This window comes from Penicillium hordei (assembly GCF_028827395.1).
Source record: "Penicillium hordei strain IBT 12815 chromosome Unknown utg000005l_segment0_segment0, whole genome shotgun sequence".
NCBI lineage: Eukaryota > Fungi > Ascomycota > Eurotiomycetes > Eurotiales > Aspergillaceae > Penicillium > Penicillium hordei.
The window spans coordinates 525,923-542,321 of record NW_026623146.1 but is presented as its reverse complement, the minus strand read 5'-3'; the positions used below and the strand labels follow the sequence as shown (position 1 = coordinate 542,321).

Here is a 16,399-nt window from a genome sequence, read left to right as displayed (position 1 = left end):
CAGGCATATTTTCAAATCAATTCTAAAAATTGTCTATGTCAAATTACCGGAGTTCTTTTGCTCGGAGTATCTATTGTGGTCACCGGAGTATCTATTACATCCCGCACGGGCGGTACTGTGTCTATTAGTAGGGCATATCAAACAAGATCGCTAGGTTGTTTATCGTGTCATTTTAATGATTTGGAATTATGCAGCTAGCCTAGCGGATTGTGGCTTTCTCTCTACCCTGCTGCCTACCACCCCACTGGCTCTAGCTCATAGTAATCTTAAGAGCGGAAAGAAAAGAAAGGAAACTCCGTCGCTTCAAAATTCATATCCATGTCATTCAATATCGATGCAGAAGCAATGTCACTAAGTACAACACGCGGGCGTCAGCGCCCAGGTCCAGCGTGTGACGAGTGCCGACGCCGCAAGCTTCGCTGCGATGGGCAGCAACCGCAATGCGGGGTCTGCCAGGACACAGATATTGTATGCGAATCCACACCACGTGGGACTCGAGGACCAAAAAAAGGGCACCTAAGGGCCCTGAAGAGTCGAGTCGAGCAACTGGAGGCTATGCTAGAGAGCAGCCTCTCGGCCCAGGAACCAGATGACCTCCAGATCCAAAACCAAAGCAACACCCAAAGCAGCAGCGAGGGGACAATCGCAGCATCACCTACAGACGCGATACACCCCGCTGCGCTCAATATCACGGGGCTATGGCAACCGACCGCGACGTCTTCTGTTCCGGAGGCAGCTGACTCGCTTTCTCTTTCCCATGGATTGTCATCATCGTCGACCCTGTCGATCAACATCTACCTGCCTCCCACGGGTGTTGTGCGGGCAGAATTGTAAGCAACAGACTTGTGGGACATGTACAAGACCGCTAACAAATCTGCACCAGAGACCAGCTCTACTTGGACCGCGTGCACCATTCAATTCCCATTCTCCATCAGCGACGGTATCTGTCTTGGTCCAAATCTACTACCAAATCCGCATCGCGTACATGTTTACAGTATGCCATGTGGACGTTAGCTTCCCTTCTGTCAACTCAGTTCCGCAATATGATCGAGCCACTGTACCAGAAGACAAAACAGATGCTGGAGCATCTCAGCCTGGAAGCCAATGAAAAGATAAACTTGACTACGGAGCTGGCTCAAGCATGGGTACTTGTTGTAATATTCGAATCAATGCGGACATATCATCAAAAGGCGTGGATGAGCGTTGGCCGAGCTTTTCGTTTGGTCCAGACCATGCGATATCATGAAATCGACAGCCCTCATGATAGAAAAGGGTCCTCCTCTCGGATGGGTGACTTGACTGAGATTGAAGAGAAACGTCGGGTGTTCTGGATGGCTTACTTCCTTGATCATGTTATCAGCATACGCGATGACTGGCCCATCACGTTAAATGAGCACGTGGTAAGGAGTCCAATTTAAAATAAAAGAATTCCAGAGATTCTCCAAGCCATAAACTAACCGACACCCGCTTTATAATTGTCAGATCTGCACCCGACTTCCAGCTCTGGATGCAGAGTTTCAAGCCGGGCGCCATCAGCTGGGACCTTTCCTATCGGAAGCTATGACAGACCCTGGTCTCAAAGTCCGCTCACCATTCAACGAGTGTCTCATTTTAGTTACTATTTGTGGGCGTAGCCTGCTCCAGACTCAGCAGTACCACATATCCAAAGCCTACGGGGGAATGACAATAGACTATATGGAGCAGCGTCTATGGCTGGAAACTCTCCTGACGACAAGACTGCAGGTCTTGTCGCAGTATTATCCATCCCCCACAGACGTCTATGATCCCCTGTTATTATTCGCCAGCATCCTTGGTCAAGCTACCGTTGTCTACTTCTGCAAAACCATAATGAACTCAGCCATAATTCCCGACGGCGAGCAGGAGGCCAATGTTGATCTATTTGGTCCTCAAAATCGGGCCCTTGAAGCGTCTACAAACATAATCCATCTGGCCTCGACACTGCGCGACTTACCATTTGCCAAAGTAAGTCTTTTTCTCTGATCATCCATGGCCTGCTAATTATTTACGACTAGGTCCATCCACTGATGCCTATTCCACTCTTCTTGTGCGCCGAGTTTCTTTACGACGGCATGCATACTGGCGAGCCATTTCAAAGCCGTCTCCAGGAGCTATTCCATATTCTCCGAGATCTGAAAAATGTCAATAACCACGAGCAAAGCTTTTTGGATTTGCTGCCACGATCTTGCATATCTAAAACAAATGATTTATTTAATCACATTGGTGAAGGGGCCACTTCTAACTAACGTGTAATAATAATGAATCTGTTAGCGCTTATCTTGTCAACGACACTATATCACATTGTGGAAGAAGAGATAAGAAAATAAGACAAAAATCAATGGTAAAGCTTTCTCTTTAGCCTCGGTCTAAATGTAGTATAGAGTTCCACTCCTTTAGATAGATTACTTTAAATATAGAAGCTCCCCTATCTATTACGCCGCTCAATATAAGGGCCACCGTCCACGGCACTATATTCTACAACACATCCTTAAGCATGGGCATTGGCCAATCAGTGGCCAATCAGTCCTTGTGTTTCAGATAATATGCACTTAGTTCAGAGTTCTGACTCATCGTAGAACCGGAGTCGTCTTAGTTTAAGGCAGCATCAAGCGCCTCGGAACAATAGTCGGAAAAAAGTTTCCATGCGCCCAACGCAGGACAAGAAACAATTTACGATCAACCAGCTAAGAAGTAAGAACCAAGATAAACAACCAATGATAGAGCTGTCTCTTCAGGCTGTCGTCTAGAGTTTCACTCCTATAGAGCACTATGAATGTGGAAGCTCCACTACAAACCTGCCAGCTCGGTGTAAGGGTCACCGTCCACGGCACAATAGATTCTACACACTCAAGCATGGGCATTGGTCAACCAGTCTCCGCGTTCCCGATAGTATCTACTTATTTCAGATTCTCGATACATACAGAGCCGAGTCGTGTTGGTGCCATTCTTATAAGAAGCAACCCTTTGCTCGCCGAAATGCTCACTCTATCCATCTTTATATCTTCTCCGAGAACATTCTCACACGTCTTTGATATACACGGCTAAAAAAAAGTGATTATTAATTTTGATGAGAGGTTGCACGAGGCTAAATTCCTTGAAAATCTCACGATGAGTCTCATTGGGCGAGCAAACACCGCTCTCAACACCAATACCGTCACGGGTGTCGATGAAGCTCTTTCCGTGCACGGGTCCGACTGGCTTTGGGCTGTCACGGCCATCTATGTTCTGTCATTCGTGAGTTCTCTTGTGCCCCTAGCACTAATCCTGACATTGTTGCACCTGACTACCTTACTCACACATCGAACACCACAGATTGTACTCCTAGTACTCTCCTTCGCAGCAAAGGAAAGCGAAAGAGTCTTCCACTATCTCTTCACCTTCACCCTCTTAGTCGGTGCTATAACCTACTACGCCCAGGCATCCGATCTTGGCTGGAGTGCCGTTGAGCAAATCGATCATCTCGGCAATGGAATCGTCCGCCAAATGTTCTACGCCAAATATATAAACTGGGTCGTTGCTTTCCCATCGCTCGCGCTCGGTCTTGGTCTGATATCAGGTGTCTCCTGGACTACTATTTTCTGCAACATCGCTATCGCCTGGTATTGGGTCATAAGCTACCTTGTATCGGCCTACACTACCACGGCCTACAAATGGGGATTCTTCGCCTTCGGCACGTTTTCGTGGCTCATTCTCGCCATGAGCACTATCAACGAGAGTCGTGAGGCTGCTGCCTTGCTTGGGATTGAGCGGGACTATCTTTTCCTTGCTGGGTGGTTGAATCTATTATGGCTGCTGTATCCCATCGCCTTTGGTCTGACTGACGGTGGTAATGTGATTGGCGTTACCGGGGGCTTTGTCTTCTTTGGTGTACTCGACCTGCTGATGGTACCGGTTTTGACCTTTGCTGTGTTGTTTTTCGCTCGTAACTGGGATTATCGCAAGTTGAATATCGCATTCAGTGATAGTCGGCCCAGTCGAGAGAGTGGGGATGTGTGGAAGGAAGCTCCTCTAACTGCTGCTGATGTTTCTATGGCTTCCTAGAGATTATTTAGTATGCTTTAATTGTGGGGGATGATGCTGGTCTTGAATGACTACATGCCATTTAGATCGATCTGCTTTTTTTCGTCCTGTTTCGTCCTCTTTCTTTCCTCTTTCTTTCATTTTCTGGTTATTTAGATACTTGAACCTTCATTTCCACAGCAACATGCTTCATTTTGTAAAGCGAGTATGATGTACCTGTTAATTTCCTGTTCAGTTACTACAAAGTGCGTAACCTTCCACTCAATCGTACAGCTAGGCGAGGACTATTAAAGCCCACTCCAGCTCTTCATTTTTGTCTTGTTTGAATTCCGATTGGAAGTTCTGGAAACTCCATACAGTAAAGACAATCTTAAAGAATAATCTCAAGTCTTCGCAAGGGAGGACTTCCTTATTAAAGTGACCTCGGGAAGCACCTGACTTCGCGTCACGCGTCTCGGCCTGAGGCCAAAATCGGCCAATTGTTGTCCAGCCGACCCTTTGAGCGACTGAACCAACAATTGAACCACGCAGGTCTTCTGTTCGAATTGGAATTGGATGGGCTGCGCTTGTTGGCCTTGATTAACGACAAACGCGCCATTGATTTTCTAATTGTAAGTCCATGCATTCGGGGCGAAAGCTCCTAGGCTCAAGCTGGTCGGCAATCAACAGCATTGGTTGAATCTGATTCTCCTCGACACAGGCGCAAACGCTTATCCAATAGTACAACCACTAGTGATTCCTGTTTTGGATCCTTTGCCCAGACGAAATCCCCTTTTCATCCAATTGGAACCTCCCCGACACCAGCGATTCCATTCTTCAAACGACAGCCATGGCCCCAGCATCCAAGAGGAGAAGGGTCTCCGAGGACGTTGATGGAGACATCCAGATGGGAAATGATAATCAAGACATATTCTCCATCCCGTCATCTCCCAACAACAACAGAGCTTCTCCCACACCGGTAAAAAGTGCCTCACGGCGTCGATCTACCCGCGGAGACAATGCAGACCCCGAAACGGCAGGCCAAGATGTTGAGGACAAGAAAGAGGAGGCACAAACCCCCGCACGGGTTGGGACACGATCAAGTGGGCGGCAGCGCAAAACACCAAAGAGATATGAGGAAGAAGCCGTGACATCCTCATCGAGGAGGAAACCAGCTGCCACTCCTTCACGAACTGCGCGTGCCACCCGAAGCGCGCAAAAGCCGAGGCAATCTCCAGTGGAAGACGAAGACGAGCCTGAATTCGAAGAGGAGGAGGAGGAGGAGGAGGAGGATGATGACGATGATGACATGGACCTCGATGAGCCGTCCCCGGAACCCGCCCCTCGGACAACCACAAGGACCAGATCGAAGCGAAGTATCGCGAAACCCAGATCCAAGAAAGCCGTGGCCGCTGAGCCGAAAGAGAAGTCGCCTTCGCCTGAATATCAGGACGGTTTGGATGACCTCGATACGATGCAACTCCAGCAAGACCTTTATCATGACCAGCCGGAGGCGCATGAGACCGCTGATGTCTCCGAGCCGTTACCGGAATATGCTGGAATTTTCCAAACGCTCTGTCAGACGGGCCTTGGGAACGAACTGCGTATCCTTTCGACTATTCTTCTAGAAAAGCTGTCAGGGAAACGACAGATTCCAGTGCGAGGACTCGAACCTGAATACCAAAAAGTACATCAGCTCATTGAACAGACCGTCTCTGTCGGCGAGGGTAACTCTATGCTTCTTCTTGGATCTAGAGGATGCGGCAAGACCGCAATTGTGGAATCCATAATTTCGTCCCTTAGAAAGGAGCACAGCAATGATTTCCATGTCGTTCGTCTCAATGGATTCTTGCACACAGATGACCGTCTCGCTTTGCGCGAGATGTGGCGTCAACTTGGCCGTGAAATGCATACCGAGGACGATGCGGCCAAGGTCAGCTCTTATGCGGATACGATGGCGACGCTCTTGGCTTTATTGTCGCACCCAGAGGAGCTCTTCGGGGCTTCTGGGGACCCAGGCTCAAAGACTGCTGCGAAATCCATTGTGATCTTGTTGGATGAGTTCGACCTATTCGTCACTCACCCCCGACAGACTCTGTTGTATAATCTGTTTGATATTGCCCAGGCCCGCAAAGCCCCCATCGCGGTCATTGGGCTCACGACAAAGGTCGATGTAACCGAAATGCTCGAGAAGCGTGTCAAGAGTCGATTTAGTCATCGTTATACTTACGTTCCTCTACCTCGATCCTTCGAGACCTTTTCAGATATCTGCCTAGGGAGTTTGGATCTCAGTGACGCCGAAATGGTCGATATTGCAGATGAACTTGGGTCTGAACGCACTCTAGTAGAGTCAGACAAATGGAATACACTGCTTGGTGGATGGAAGGAATATCTCAAGGTAAGATCTGTCCTATATCCCTTTATCCAGTCAATTAAATCCTTACTAACCTCTCTTAAAAATAGCATATATGGAACGACAAAGAATTTCAATTTCACCTTAAGCGTATATACAACCAAACCAAATCAACAAAGGAGTTTTTCAACAGTGCGCTTCTCCCTATCAGCGACTTGCTACAAAGTGTATCGACCCCCGACGCACCCATACCGGAAGTCCCAACTCCGAAAAGCTTCGCTTCCCAATCCCTCGATTGCCCCGACCCAGCACCTCTCCCCTTCTCCACATCCATCACATCATCCAGTCCCTCATCACTGCCACTGGCTTTGCTGGTAGCCGCAACTCGCTTGGCAGCCCTGTTCGACCCCGGAAACGACGGATCTCAATCACATAGCATGTCGCCACTTGCGCTTTCTTTCCCCGCCGCATACGCAGAATACGTTCGGCTCCTGACCTCCGCAAAGATATCCGCCTCGGTGTCCGGAGCTGCTGCCACACCTGGTCGTGTCTGGGGCCGAGATGTGGCCCGAGAGTCATGGGAAAAGCTGCTTAGCTGGGGACTTGTGACTCCTGTCGGCAGTGGGAACGGCACTGCCGACGGACAGATGTTCCGTGTGGAAATCAGTTTCGAGGAGGTCGTTGAAATGGCGGGCTCTGGTGGTGCTTTGGGTCAGTGGTGGCGCGAATAGACCTGTCAGCAATTTGGTTACGTTGCGAACATGTCTTACCGTGTTACTTTTTTGTGCGCTGGTGGCGAGCATATCATTTGGCTTTCTGACTATCCTGTCTATCATTTACCATGGTAGGAGTTGGTAGTTGGAATACATCTTAATTTATTTCCAGTCATTCTCTCTCCACTAAGTCATTCTGGAATTGATATCAAGTGTCCTGTGCTGGCTAATATATAAGAAAGAAACCAGCATACCATGCATAACAGTCCCTAGAATTCTATACAAGGAAATAAACATATCTCAACCCAAACCCAGCCCTCGGGATTTATACCATTTCCACCGAGATATGTCCTGGTATTGGTGCAAATACCTTATTTATATACAACACCCCAAGCTTTAGATATCCATAATACCGTATATAGCACTATATTCTATTACAGCTATATTAGTATTTTCATTGTTTTTTTGGTACTTTGATGGTATTTAGTAGCAGCCGTAGCCTAGGGTAGCTACCTATTCTGGCACTTCAAGTTAGTCAACGTCTCTCCTAGATTGATTGAATTCCGGATTCATGTATATAGCTTACTAGTTTACATACTAGTATCATGACCCTACCCGTATAGAGCTTAGTTTGCTCAGAAACAATTAAAAGTAGTCCAAATGCTTGAGACATATTGTAAACACACCAGTTACCTATCAGGAACCACCAACCCCAACCGTCTGGCAGTCGTACCTAAGTCCACGCCACGCGAAATCTGCGTATCATTGGGAGCATCCTCTGCGTAAGGGTCTATATTTCCGGTCGAATCCCAGTACGCCTTGTAGAAAAAAGCTCCGGCCTCAGAGACAAACTTAGCGCGGTCGAGCACAACTGTGAATAAGCGATATGGGATACGGGGCGGTTTTTCTGTCGGGGCAAAATACGCGTCACTGAGTTGAGGCGTCATGCGGTGTGTTGTAGGGGATTGTTCGTCGCCCGCATAGAAGGTGTGTAGGGCGCCAATAGGGAAGGGATCTTCTCGGTTCTCTTGGGTTGATTGAGAGGATAGAATTTCAATAACTTCAGTTTGAGCGGGGCGGATGGCCGCCCAAGTAGGGGACTTTGGGATAAAGAACTTAAGAGTGAGGGTTTTATTGGCTGGGAGGTGAGAGGCAATTGATGCTGTGAAGAGGCGCGCTGTGCTTTCCAAAAGGGAGGACCCTGCTGTATCACGGATAGAGCTGGGAAATAGCGTATGGACAATATATTGAATATCAGAGATGTTTCCCTTAGGAGTATTGCTGACTGTTATAATATCGGCATCCTGAATAACCTGGTATGCCGGATTAAGAGAGAAGCCGGAAGCTGCAGCTTCCTGGGCAAGTTGGTCGCGGATTTGCTCTTCTAATGGCATATCCGAGCTAGGAGGCTCACCCTCGTCTACGTCTAAGGCGTCTCGCGTCCCGGCACGACCGACGTTTTTAAACATATCGAGTACGACAACATCCCCGACGTCATTCTGATTCTCAACGCGCTCTGTGGCCAACTCAAATGCTTCCGGTAAGGAACTACCGTACTTGGGTGAACATTGTGCGTGCGTGCTGGAAAACGAGCGGTTGAAGTAGAGCATATCCGGGCCTTCGCCCGCCTTAGCAAGCTCTTCCTCGTCGGTTTCGCCCAGTCGATAGCTGTGCGACCGTATTAGGACACAAAACCCTATAGGAATCGACTTGTCGGGACGACCGGCAAATTGCGGAATCAGCGGGGGCGCATTTTCGATCCCTGACCGGTTTTGCTGCTTACGGCGAGCGATTTCGAGGCGATTATGCTCAATACAGGCGAAGGCGTCGGGCGGGCGGTATGAATAAATCTCAAACATAGGCACAACCTCATCACTCCAGAAATTTTGCATCAGGTATTCCCGTAGCTGCCCGTGGTCGTCATCCAGAGGGACAAGACTATAAACCTGGATAGGAACCAGGTGGTCGGGTACTGGGTCTGGCACGACGTACTGCTCAAGCACCACGCGATGACCCAGATGGTCAGAGTAGGTACGCACTTGCTGCCAGCCGCTCTCTTCCATAGCTAATTCAGCCTTTGGGGTATTTGAAGAGCAAAAAGACTTGAGAACAGGATTGGGGGAGTCAATGAGGGGGGATATAAATGACGTACTTTGCGGTGTTTATAACTAGTTAACTAGGGGGAAGTCGCTTACAGGAGGATCGGCACGAACTTAGGGCTAAATCCAACTCAACTCATACTACTACCAGTATTAACTACTAACTACTTGGTAAGTTACACCTGGTACAGTTGTAACCAGTCATATATATAATAGTGCTATACACATATAGGCACCGACTACCAGTTTTAGTTCAACTACAGCCCCAGCCTTCCTAGTTGGTTGCCTCCCTCTATCCCGTATCTACTCTCATCATTCGATGAACTTATTAGAGTGCCAGGCAGCGGGTTACCTGGGTTGTTCAATGGGAACTTGAAGTTGCCAACCGCTGCAGCGCCCGTCATCATAGTGTAGGACGAAAACTGTTGGGCGGTCGCGCTCTTTAAGTTATCCATATAAGCCTTGGTGACTTTGTGCCATTCTTTCTAGACGGTTTCGATTGCATCTAGGTACTTGTAGATTTAGTAGGCCTATAGGGTACGCAAACCCTAGTGCTTGATGTCACGGGTGGCCTTAGTTTTTCCGAGCTCATTACCCTGCGGCTTCGTGGTAACGTATTGGCGGCTGTGTTCCTTGTCGAATTCATGAGAGCGGCCAAGAGCGTGCCTAGGAACCATGCCATGAATCCTGGGATCGAATATGATCCCAGAGATGTGAGGATCTCACTCGCGAGATAAAAAAAAAAGGCGGGATCTGATCTATTGTTTTGGTCGCCAGTGGAAACGAGGGGAACAACTATATAACTAAGTCGCATTAGGATCGGAGGGACTAAAAGAGCTAGGCGGGCGCAGAATAGTGGGCGGTCAAGGGGCTGAATATCCAAAGTTACGAAGGCAGCTGTTTCTGGCCTCAAAAGCGGTCATTTTGGGCGTCAATCCCACTGGTCCTCATATTCTAGTAAACAAGCAAGCACTCCCCAGCCTCTTTTAAGTTATTGGCAAATTCCACTAGTCCCAAACCTACCTGACCTCCATCTAAGCTTGGAAATCTGCCGATCATTCTTTTCCATCGTCCATCCTAGTTGCTGAGTATGATTAATCACGTCATCCTTGTCTTTGCTTCGATAGTTAGAACGTATAGAGACGGTGGCGATATCGGGGTCTGGTTGGATACGTGTGGATCCCATGTAGATAGTTTCAAAACTGGCCCGTTGATCCTTCAAGGCAAATATTGCATATTCTTTCTTTCCTTGCTAGTTTACTCCGTATTATGTACTTCTACTGGACAATTATGGCAATGGTAATACTGGCAGCTTTTTAAATCTCGCTGCCTTGCGTTAATCTCCTTGCTCAGACTACTACAGTCATTTAATAAGGTAAAATATATTATTACAGAAATATCCAAATGCCGTGCTTCTAGATTGTCATTCTGTACTCTATTTGATTGGCCCCCCTCCAAACACGCGGCATTTCAATATATGCATGTAGGCTGCCATGTGTTGAAAATGACAGGTCTGATTCTCACGTCTTTACCCACAAATGGTAAAATGAGGGGCTGGTGTATCATGGCAAGTTGTGTGTTGAGCATATATTACTCTGCATGCAGGACACCGATCACTAGGGTACCATGCGAAATCTACAGGACACTTCGCATGGTTGGAGGCTTTTATTTTTGGTATACTAATGTTACATTGATTCTTTGAATGCGTGTAGTTGAGAAGTAAAATGAGATCCTTATAATTCCTTATAACCATAATATCTTATTTAAGCGTGAAAGCAAAAAGAATAGAGCCAAACAAAAGATGTTGAGAAAATCGACTCCACAATCCTGCGACACTCGCATGGCTTTCATGCACGCTGATATGTAATGCCCCATTCTTCCCTGCTAGTCCTAGCCCCATAACCCGACTAGCCGTTAGCAACCCAGCGCATGCTGCAGCTTGCAGATCAATATTCTCACTTCTGCTTCCATGTAAGGATGGCTACATGACCATGTGTCTGGCTGTGCATATGCACAAACCCCTAGCGCATTTCACCATGCGGTAGCCCGGAATAACCCCCCTCCCCCCCACACTTCCGAGGCTGCAGCTCTTGTAGGGGCCGGATGGCTGCGGTTTCGAGAGAAATAGGAGTCCTGGTTTCAGAAGAGTGGGATAAATATAGACCTGGCACGATGTGATAATATAAACGCAGACTTTGTGTAACGTGGTGTTCCCGTGGATTTATTCCTCCATATATAGGTAAATGTGTCTGCTTATGGTCGGACCGCAGCCTTCCGTATATGTTGTAGGCTGCAGTAGATTCTGTGATAAACTAAAGATACTATGTATTAGAAAAAGACAATAAAAATGCATAACTTGCTGCAATGTTGGACTTCGGGGAGAAAACGTCAAGGATCTTCCTGTCACCGGCTTCGCTCTGATTACCCCGCTTTTATACAGAAGACAAGAAGGTAGAGTGTTGTTTTCGCACGTCTTCATGCGTCGTGGCTTGCATGAATTGACCCGCCAAGCTGGCTAGTCAGTACGATTGCAAGGTTAGTCGAAGTGAGTGGGTGACCGAAGAGTCATCTCGAGCCGGATAGTTACTTCAAATGGGAGCTTGGCGTTGATCATTAGGCTTTGGGGTTAATTAGGGAGATACCGGATGGTGATCTCATCTGGTTCCATATCATTTGATTTTCCTTGCGATGATCAGTATCAATCGGACAACTTCCGTCTTCCTCCCGTGCAGTAGCGGATAATCAAGAAAGACGATGGTAAGTAAACCTGATATCACTGATAAGAATATTACCATGAACAGTACGGTAAATGAGCCGGCATCCTCTATCTCGATAATAAGATTAACCTTCGAATTAGAGCATGTATGGTGTACTCCGGATAGATCCCTATGTCTCAAATCTGCGCAAGTACCATATGCACCTCGGTTCCCGTTGTGAGGTGCATGATTCTCGACATGGTTATCTGCATCAAAGTTTGTTCGCAGAACTGCCGTGGTCATACCAGAGTGACCGACAAAGCCGGCGTCACGATGTCAAGGGATTATCTGCGCAACACCATCAACCAATCAAATAGATCATACATGAAACAAAACCCAATCTGGATTCTGCAGGACCACATGGGCGTCCACGAGTAGAAAACCCGCAGCCAAGATTATGATGCAAGTCATTTAGTTATGTCGGCACTTACAATCCTACTCATTTACCGCTGCGATAACGACATGATGGTCCCAAAACCTTCGCATTTGCAATATAGCCGTAATCGCACACGGATCTACGTACTCTTAAAAGAGATATTAATGTGTGGGTCTAGAAACAGCCTTATCATGTCTTTATCTTGGTAGTCTTTTTAATAGTCTTAGTTATAGGTAGTCTTGTTAGATGTGAACTTTTTTTCTCTACAGATATTTTTTCCTATCAGTACTATAACTAAAAGGATACGCAGAATTAGCGGTAAGTTATAAAATATCTAGACCTACTTTTCCAAGGTTCTATATATATCTGATAAAGATAAGTATAAACTTTGTTGATTAAGACATCTAACGGCTCAATAAAATGTTGGGCCCCAAACTCTCAAATGCCAAGGACTAAAACAAAGATATCTAAAGGCATACAAATGGCTTTGCAGATAACCAGAGCTTCTAAACAGTCCATGACCAAAACCAAGTCATCTGAAAACGTACAGATCAAGACAAACATTCTGGTCTTTTATGTCTTCGCTACCTACAGTCGTACCAGCTTATACCTTATCAAGTTCTATTTTGAAAGAAACAAAACACTTCGTCGAATACTTTTTTTGGTAGCATTGATCCATAAAAATGATAGTAATGTGAAGTCTAAGGATAAGAATTTATAGAAGTTCCGAGGCATCCATAGGACCAGTCATCTGACAACGTACAGGGGAACATCAACTAAGCCGTCTTCGTGAGAGTCTGAAGTGTCTTCCCAAAGACTTGAGGGAGGCACCAGCTCCATCCATCCTTGTTGGGCCGGGGAAACAAGGACCTGCTTAGGAACATGAGAAAATCCAGCGCCGACTGCGTCTTGCGCATGGGGCCGCAATGGGTGAAGATAGCCCAAAATCCAGGGTCATTTTTGTCGCTCGGGTTGGCTGCAGCACCGGCAGCATAAGCAAAGCATTGCTTTGCTGTACGGATTGGTTGAGATCGTGAGATTTAATATATTGACTAGGCGAAGAAATCATACCCATTGGCCTTGTGTAAATTGGAGGTGGGGGGTGGCTCGCCCCTCATTTTGGTGAGCGAAAAAAGGAAGAAAAAGGTCTTTGCGAGGAAGTCTTGTATTTGATTTTATATGTCGAAAAGTCCAACTGCGGGTTCATTTCCATGAGAGAAAGGGTATCAGGACGTCCACGGGTGCCTTTCTAAATTAAGTCATACTATCACTTTCTTACATTTTTCTTGCTTTTCTCTTCCTTTGATCCTAGATTATCATCAAATATATTATGTATTATCCAACCAGAGCAGATATAGTCCTGATGTTTAAGGGATGGATTGCTAGTTTAGTCTTCTAATCTAAGATCTGGTACCCGACTAGGGCTTGTAAATGTGGCTACGAGATCAACTAACCCTAGTGAAGTAAATAGTCCGATGCGCTAATAAACTACCCCTATTTAGCACCTTACGCTCATTCTGATATACTCTTAAAAAGCTATTCCCATTTCCTGGAGATTTGACCTGTGGTTTCAGCGTTATTCACATCTTGAAATCAAGGTATTTGGAGAGCATAGGACTTTGTCTGCCAAGCCAGCTTATGGCTATACCAATACACATGGGTGGGTTTATCATGGCCGCTCACAATATAGCTGCGACTTGGTCATCAATATCATATTGGCGGCAACCTCGCTCCGGTCAACTGTTCAACGAGCAGATACGGTGAATAACAAAATTAGAGCTGCGGTGCAGATATCGATGGCAACTCTTCACAACTCGAAAAACAGTTGAGAAACTCAAAAAAAAAAAAGAAAGAAAGAAAAACCTTCCCATCAAGTGCAAACACTCTACGAAAGGGGGTGTATGATCCGCATGTGATCACTGAGAAGAGGCTAGATATCGGTGAAGAGCAATCCTGCTTAGTATCTCCGGGAAGAGCTTGTTGAAGACTGCGTTAGCAGAGGGGGTTACTGTAGCCGGGACTGTGGATGCTGCGAGAGATGTCGATTATCCGCCAAAAATGGAAAAGGTATCAGACATTGTACCGTTGAATGTATGTGTTGTATACATGACCGAGGGTCCGAGTCTACGGCGAAGGGGAAGAATGATTTTGATGATCGGTTCTTTACTATACTTCGGTCTAACAATCCTGCCTTCCTTCTAAGGATTGCAAATGCGTACTTTTCTAAACATTTGGTCTGGAAAATCAAGACCAAGCAATCATAAGTAACAAGGTTTAGTTGCCTTCTTTTGGTGCCTATGGTATATGTATTTATCTACGAATGGACCAGGCGTTTCGGGAAAAAAAAAGAGTATTGGACGAATGTTTCTTGTTTCTTACACAAGAATACTTGACTTTATTTCCTATTGTTAGAATGCTCTACTGGAATATAGTAAACGAGATCATGAAGGAAGGAAGGGAAGAAAGGAATAAACGAGATTTTACACAATTTAGAGAATCTCACACGCTAACCAGGTAGGAGTGTAGCCGCATGTGTAAGTGGGCTGTTCTCTGTCACCGATGTTTTGCCGATCTGCCACGTGGACTTGAAGGTCCTTTTGTTCCCGTGTGGCTCCTCTGCCGTGTCTACCGTGAAGGTGGAGTTGTCTGCCTGGTGGGTATGCAAAGTACATCATATGGTGACCCATCGGAGCTTTTCTTTCTCTTTTTTGGCCTTATTCTTACGTACATTGTAACTAGATTAGACACGGAGTACGTAGTACAAGTAGACCCAATATTTTGCTTATGGACATGTTTTATACAAAACATGAATAGTCGGCCGCATATACGATATTGTCACGTCTTTTTGGTAGTTCTCTTATATATCTTTTGTTTAGCCTTTGATATACTCGCTCTCTCTCTCTCTCTCTTTGTGGGTGTACACTCGTTCTCGTCAAGTATACCTAATTAGGCTATTAGACATTTTAAGTAAGCCTAGTGTGGACATACATGCAATTGGCCCTTGCCAAGCCTTAGTCTTCCCCAAATCAGTAGAAATTTCAGGAACAGGAGAAAAACAACAAAGCATCGACACCAGAACCAAAAATTTTCCAGGATGTTGCCCCTTAATCAACAAAAACAGGAGAAATAAGTGAAACAGGCACTCACTTAGGTATGAAGTGGCCCGTTGAACCATGGAACTACCCGAAACGGGGCTTCTTGGCGTCTTCCAGAATCCTTCTAGAAGGTTTCTAGCGCCAAAGATTTTGCCACACCGGAGTTCTCCGTTAACCCCCGTTCGGCCGGGACTATGGACGACTCATGATTCAGGATAATTTTCAATGTCTGGTTCGACAATTCATAGTCTAAAATCGTTTAAAGTCTATGACGTGGTTCAGTACTACACTCCCATCCTACACTATCTGTTTTCGGCGAGTGGAGTCAACCATGAACGGGTATAAATCCGTATTTTACATCAGGGCACGGTATACTATACGCGTATAATACACCCGGGCAAAAGGGTCATATTACTACAAACGGCCTACAGGGACCTCGGGTATATGATGTGCACACTTCAACCACTCCCATTTGTGTGAACAAAGTTCAAATTCACGACATTGAAGATCATCCCTTATCTACTCCGTATATACCCGCAGGTCAGAACCTTGATGATTGCGTATATGGGAAAAAGACCCACTCGACATTTCTCAAACAATCGGGATGCCCGAGAACAACTGGTATTCGAGTCCAGCGAGCCAAAAGTACACGATGAAAGCTTTAAGTTTGCCAATATTTTCAAACATGAATATCAGCAACTCCGTACCAAGCGTCCAGAGATGGCACATATGTACGCGTCTCCCTCAGCGTGCCACTGAATAGGCAACAGATCCGATGAGGCTCTGTCCACCAAGTGCTGCGTGCACGGGATTCTACTAGTGAAAACACTAGTCTTGTAAGGAGAGTTTCTGTCAATCAGACTCTTTGTCAGGATTGTCATCCTGGCAAGATTGGGCATGTGGCTGGGTAACAAAGTACGGAGGAGAGGTCGTTGCGCAAGCCACATGGTCCCAACACGGGGATCACGCCTATGAGAATAGCTAAGCACC

General features: G+C 46.4%; 5 protein-coding genes across 5 annotated transcripts; 4 read left to right on the top strand and 1 right to left on the bottom strand.

Annotated features, from left to right (window-relative positions):
* Positions 1 to 318: 318 nt before the first annotated feature.
* N7537_009171 (uncharacterized protein) lies at positions 319 to 2,264 on the top strand (the record flags this gene model as incomplete). Its single annotated transcript, XM_056900225.1, has 4 exons — positions 319 to 830; positions 884 to 1,400; positions 1,483 to 1,983; positions 2,034 to 2,264. The coding sequence occupies 4 exons, from the start codon at positions 319 to 321 to the stop codon at positions 2,262 to 2,264; spliced, it is 1,761 nt and encodes a 586-aa protein (XP_056748893.1).
* Positions 2,265 to 3,126: 862 nt separating this feature from the next.
* Positions 3,127 to 4,759, top strand: N7537_009170 (opsin family protein; the record flags this gene model as incomplete). Its single annotated transcript, XM_056900224.1, has 4 exons — positions 3,127 to 3,252; positions 3,331 to 4,010; positions 4,457 to 4,649; positions 4,739 to 4,759. The coding sequence occupies 4 exons, from the start codon at positions 3,127 to 3,129 to the stop codon at positions 4,757 to 4,759; spliced, it is 1,020 nt and encodes a 339-aa protein (XP_056748892.1).
* Positions 4,760 to 4,867: 108 nt separating this feature from the next.
* N7537_009169 (origin recognition complex subunit 4) lies at positions 4,868 to 7,101 on the top strand (the record flags this gene model as incomplete). The annotated part of the gene is made up of 2 exons (XM_056900223.1): positions 4,868 to 6,415; positions 6,481 to 7,101. The coding sequence occupies 2 exons, from the start codon at positions 4,868 to 4,870 to the stop codon at positions 7,099 to 7,101; spliced, it is 2,169 nt and encodes a 722-aa protein (XP_056748891.1).
* Positions 7,102 to 7,772: 671 nt separating this feature from the next.
* N7537_009168 (uncharacterized protein) lies at positions 7,773 to 9,146 on the bottom strand (the record flags this gene model as incomplete). The annotated part of the gene is made up of 1 exon (XM_056900222.1): positions 7,773 to 9,146. One exon carries the CDS (start codon positions 9,144 to 9,146, stop codon positions 7,773 to 7,775), a length of 1,374 nt encoding a protein of 457 aa, XP_056748890.1.
* Positions 9,147 to 12,136: 2,990 nt separating this feature from the next.
* On the top strand, positions 12,137 to 12,316 carry N7537_009167 (uncharacterized protein; the record flags this gene model as incomplete). The annotated part of the gene is made up of 1 exon (XM_056900221.1): positions 12,137 to 12,316. One exon carries the CDS (start codon positions 12,137 to 12,139, stop codon positions 12,314 to 12,316), a length of 180 nt encoding a protein of 59 aa, XP_056748889.1.
* Positions 12,317 to 16,399: the final 4,083 nt, after the last annotated feature.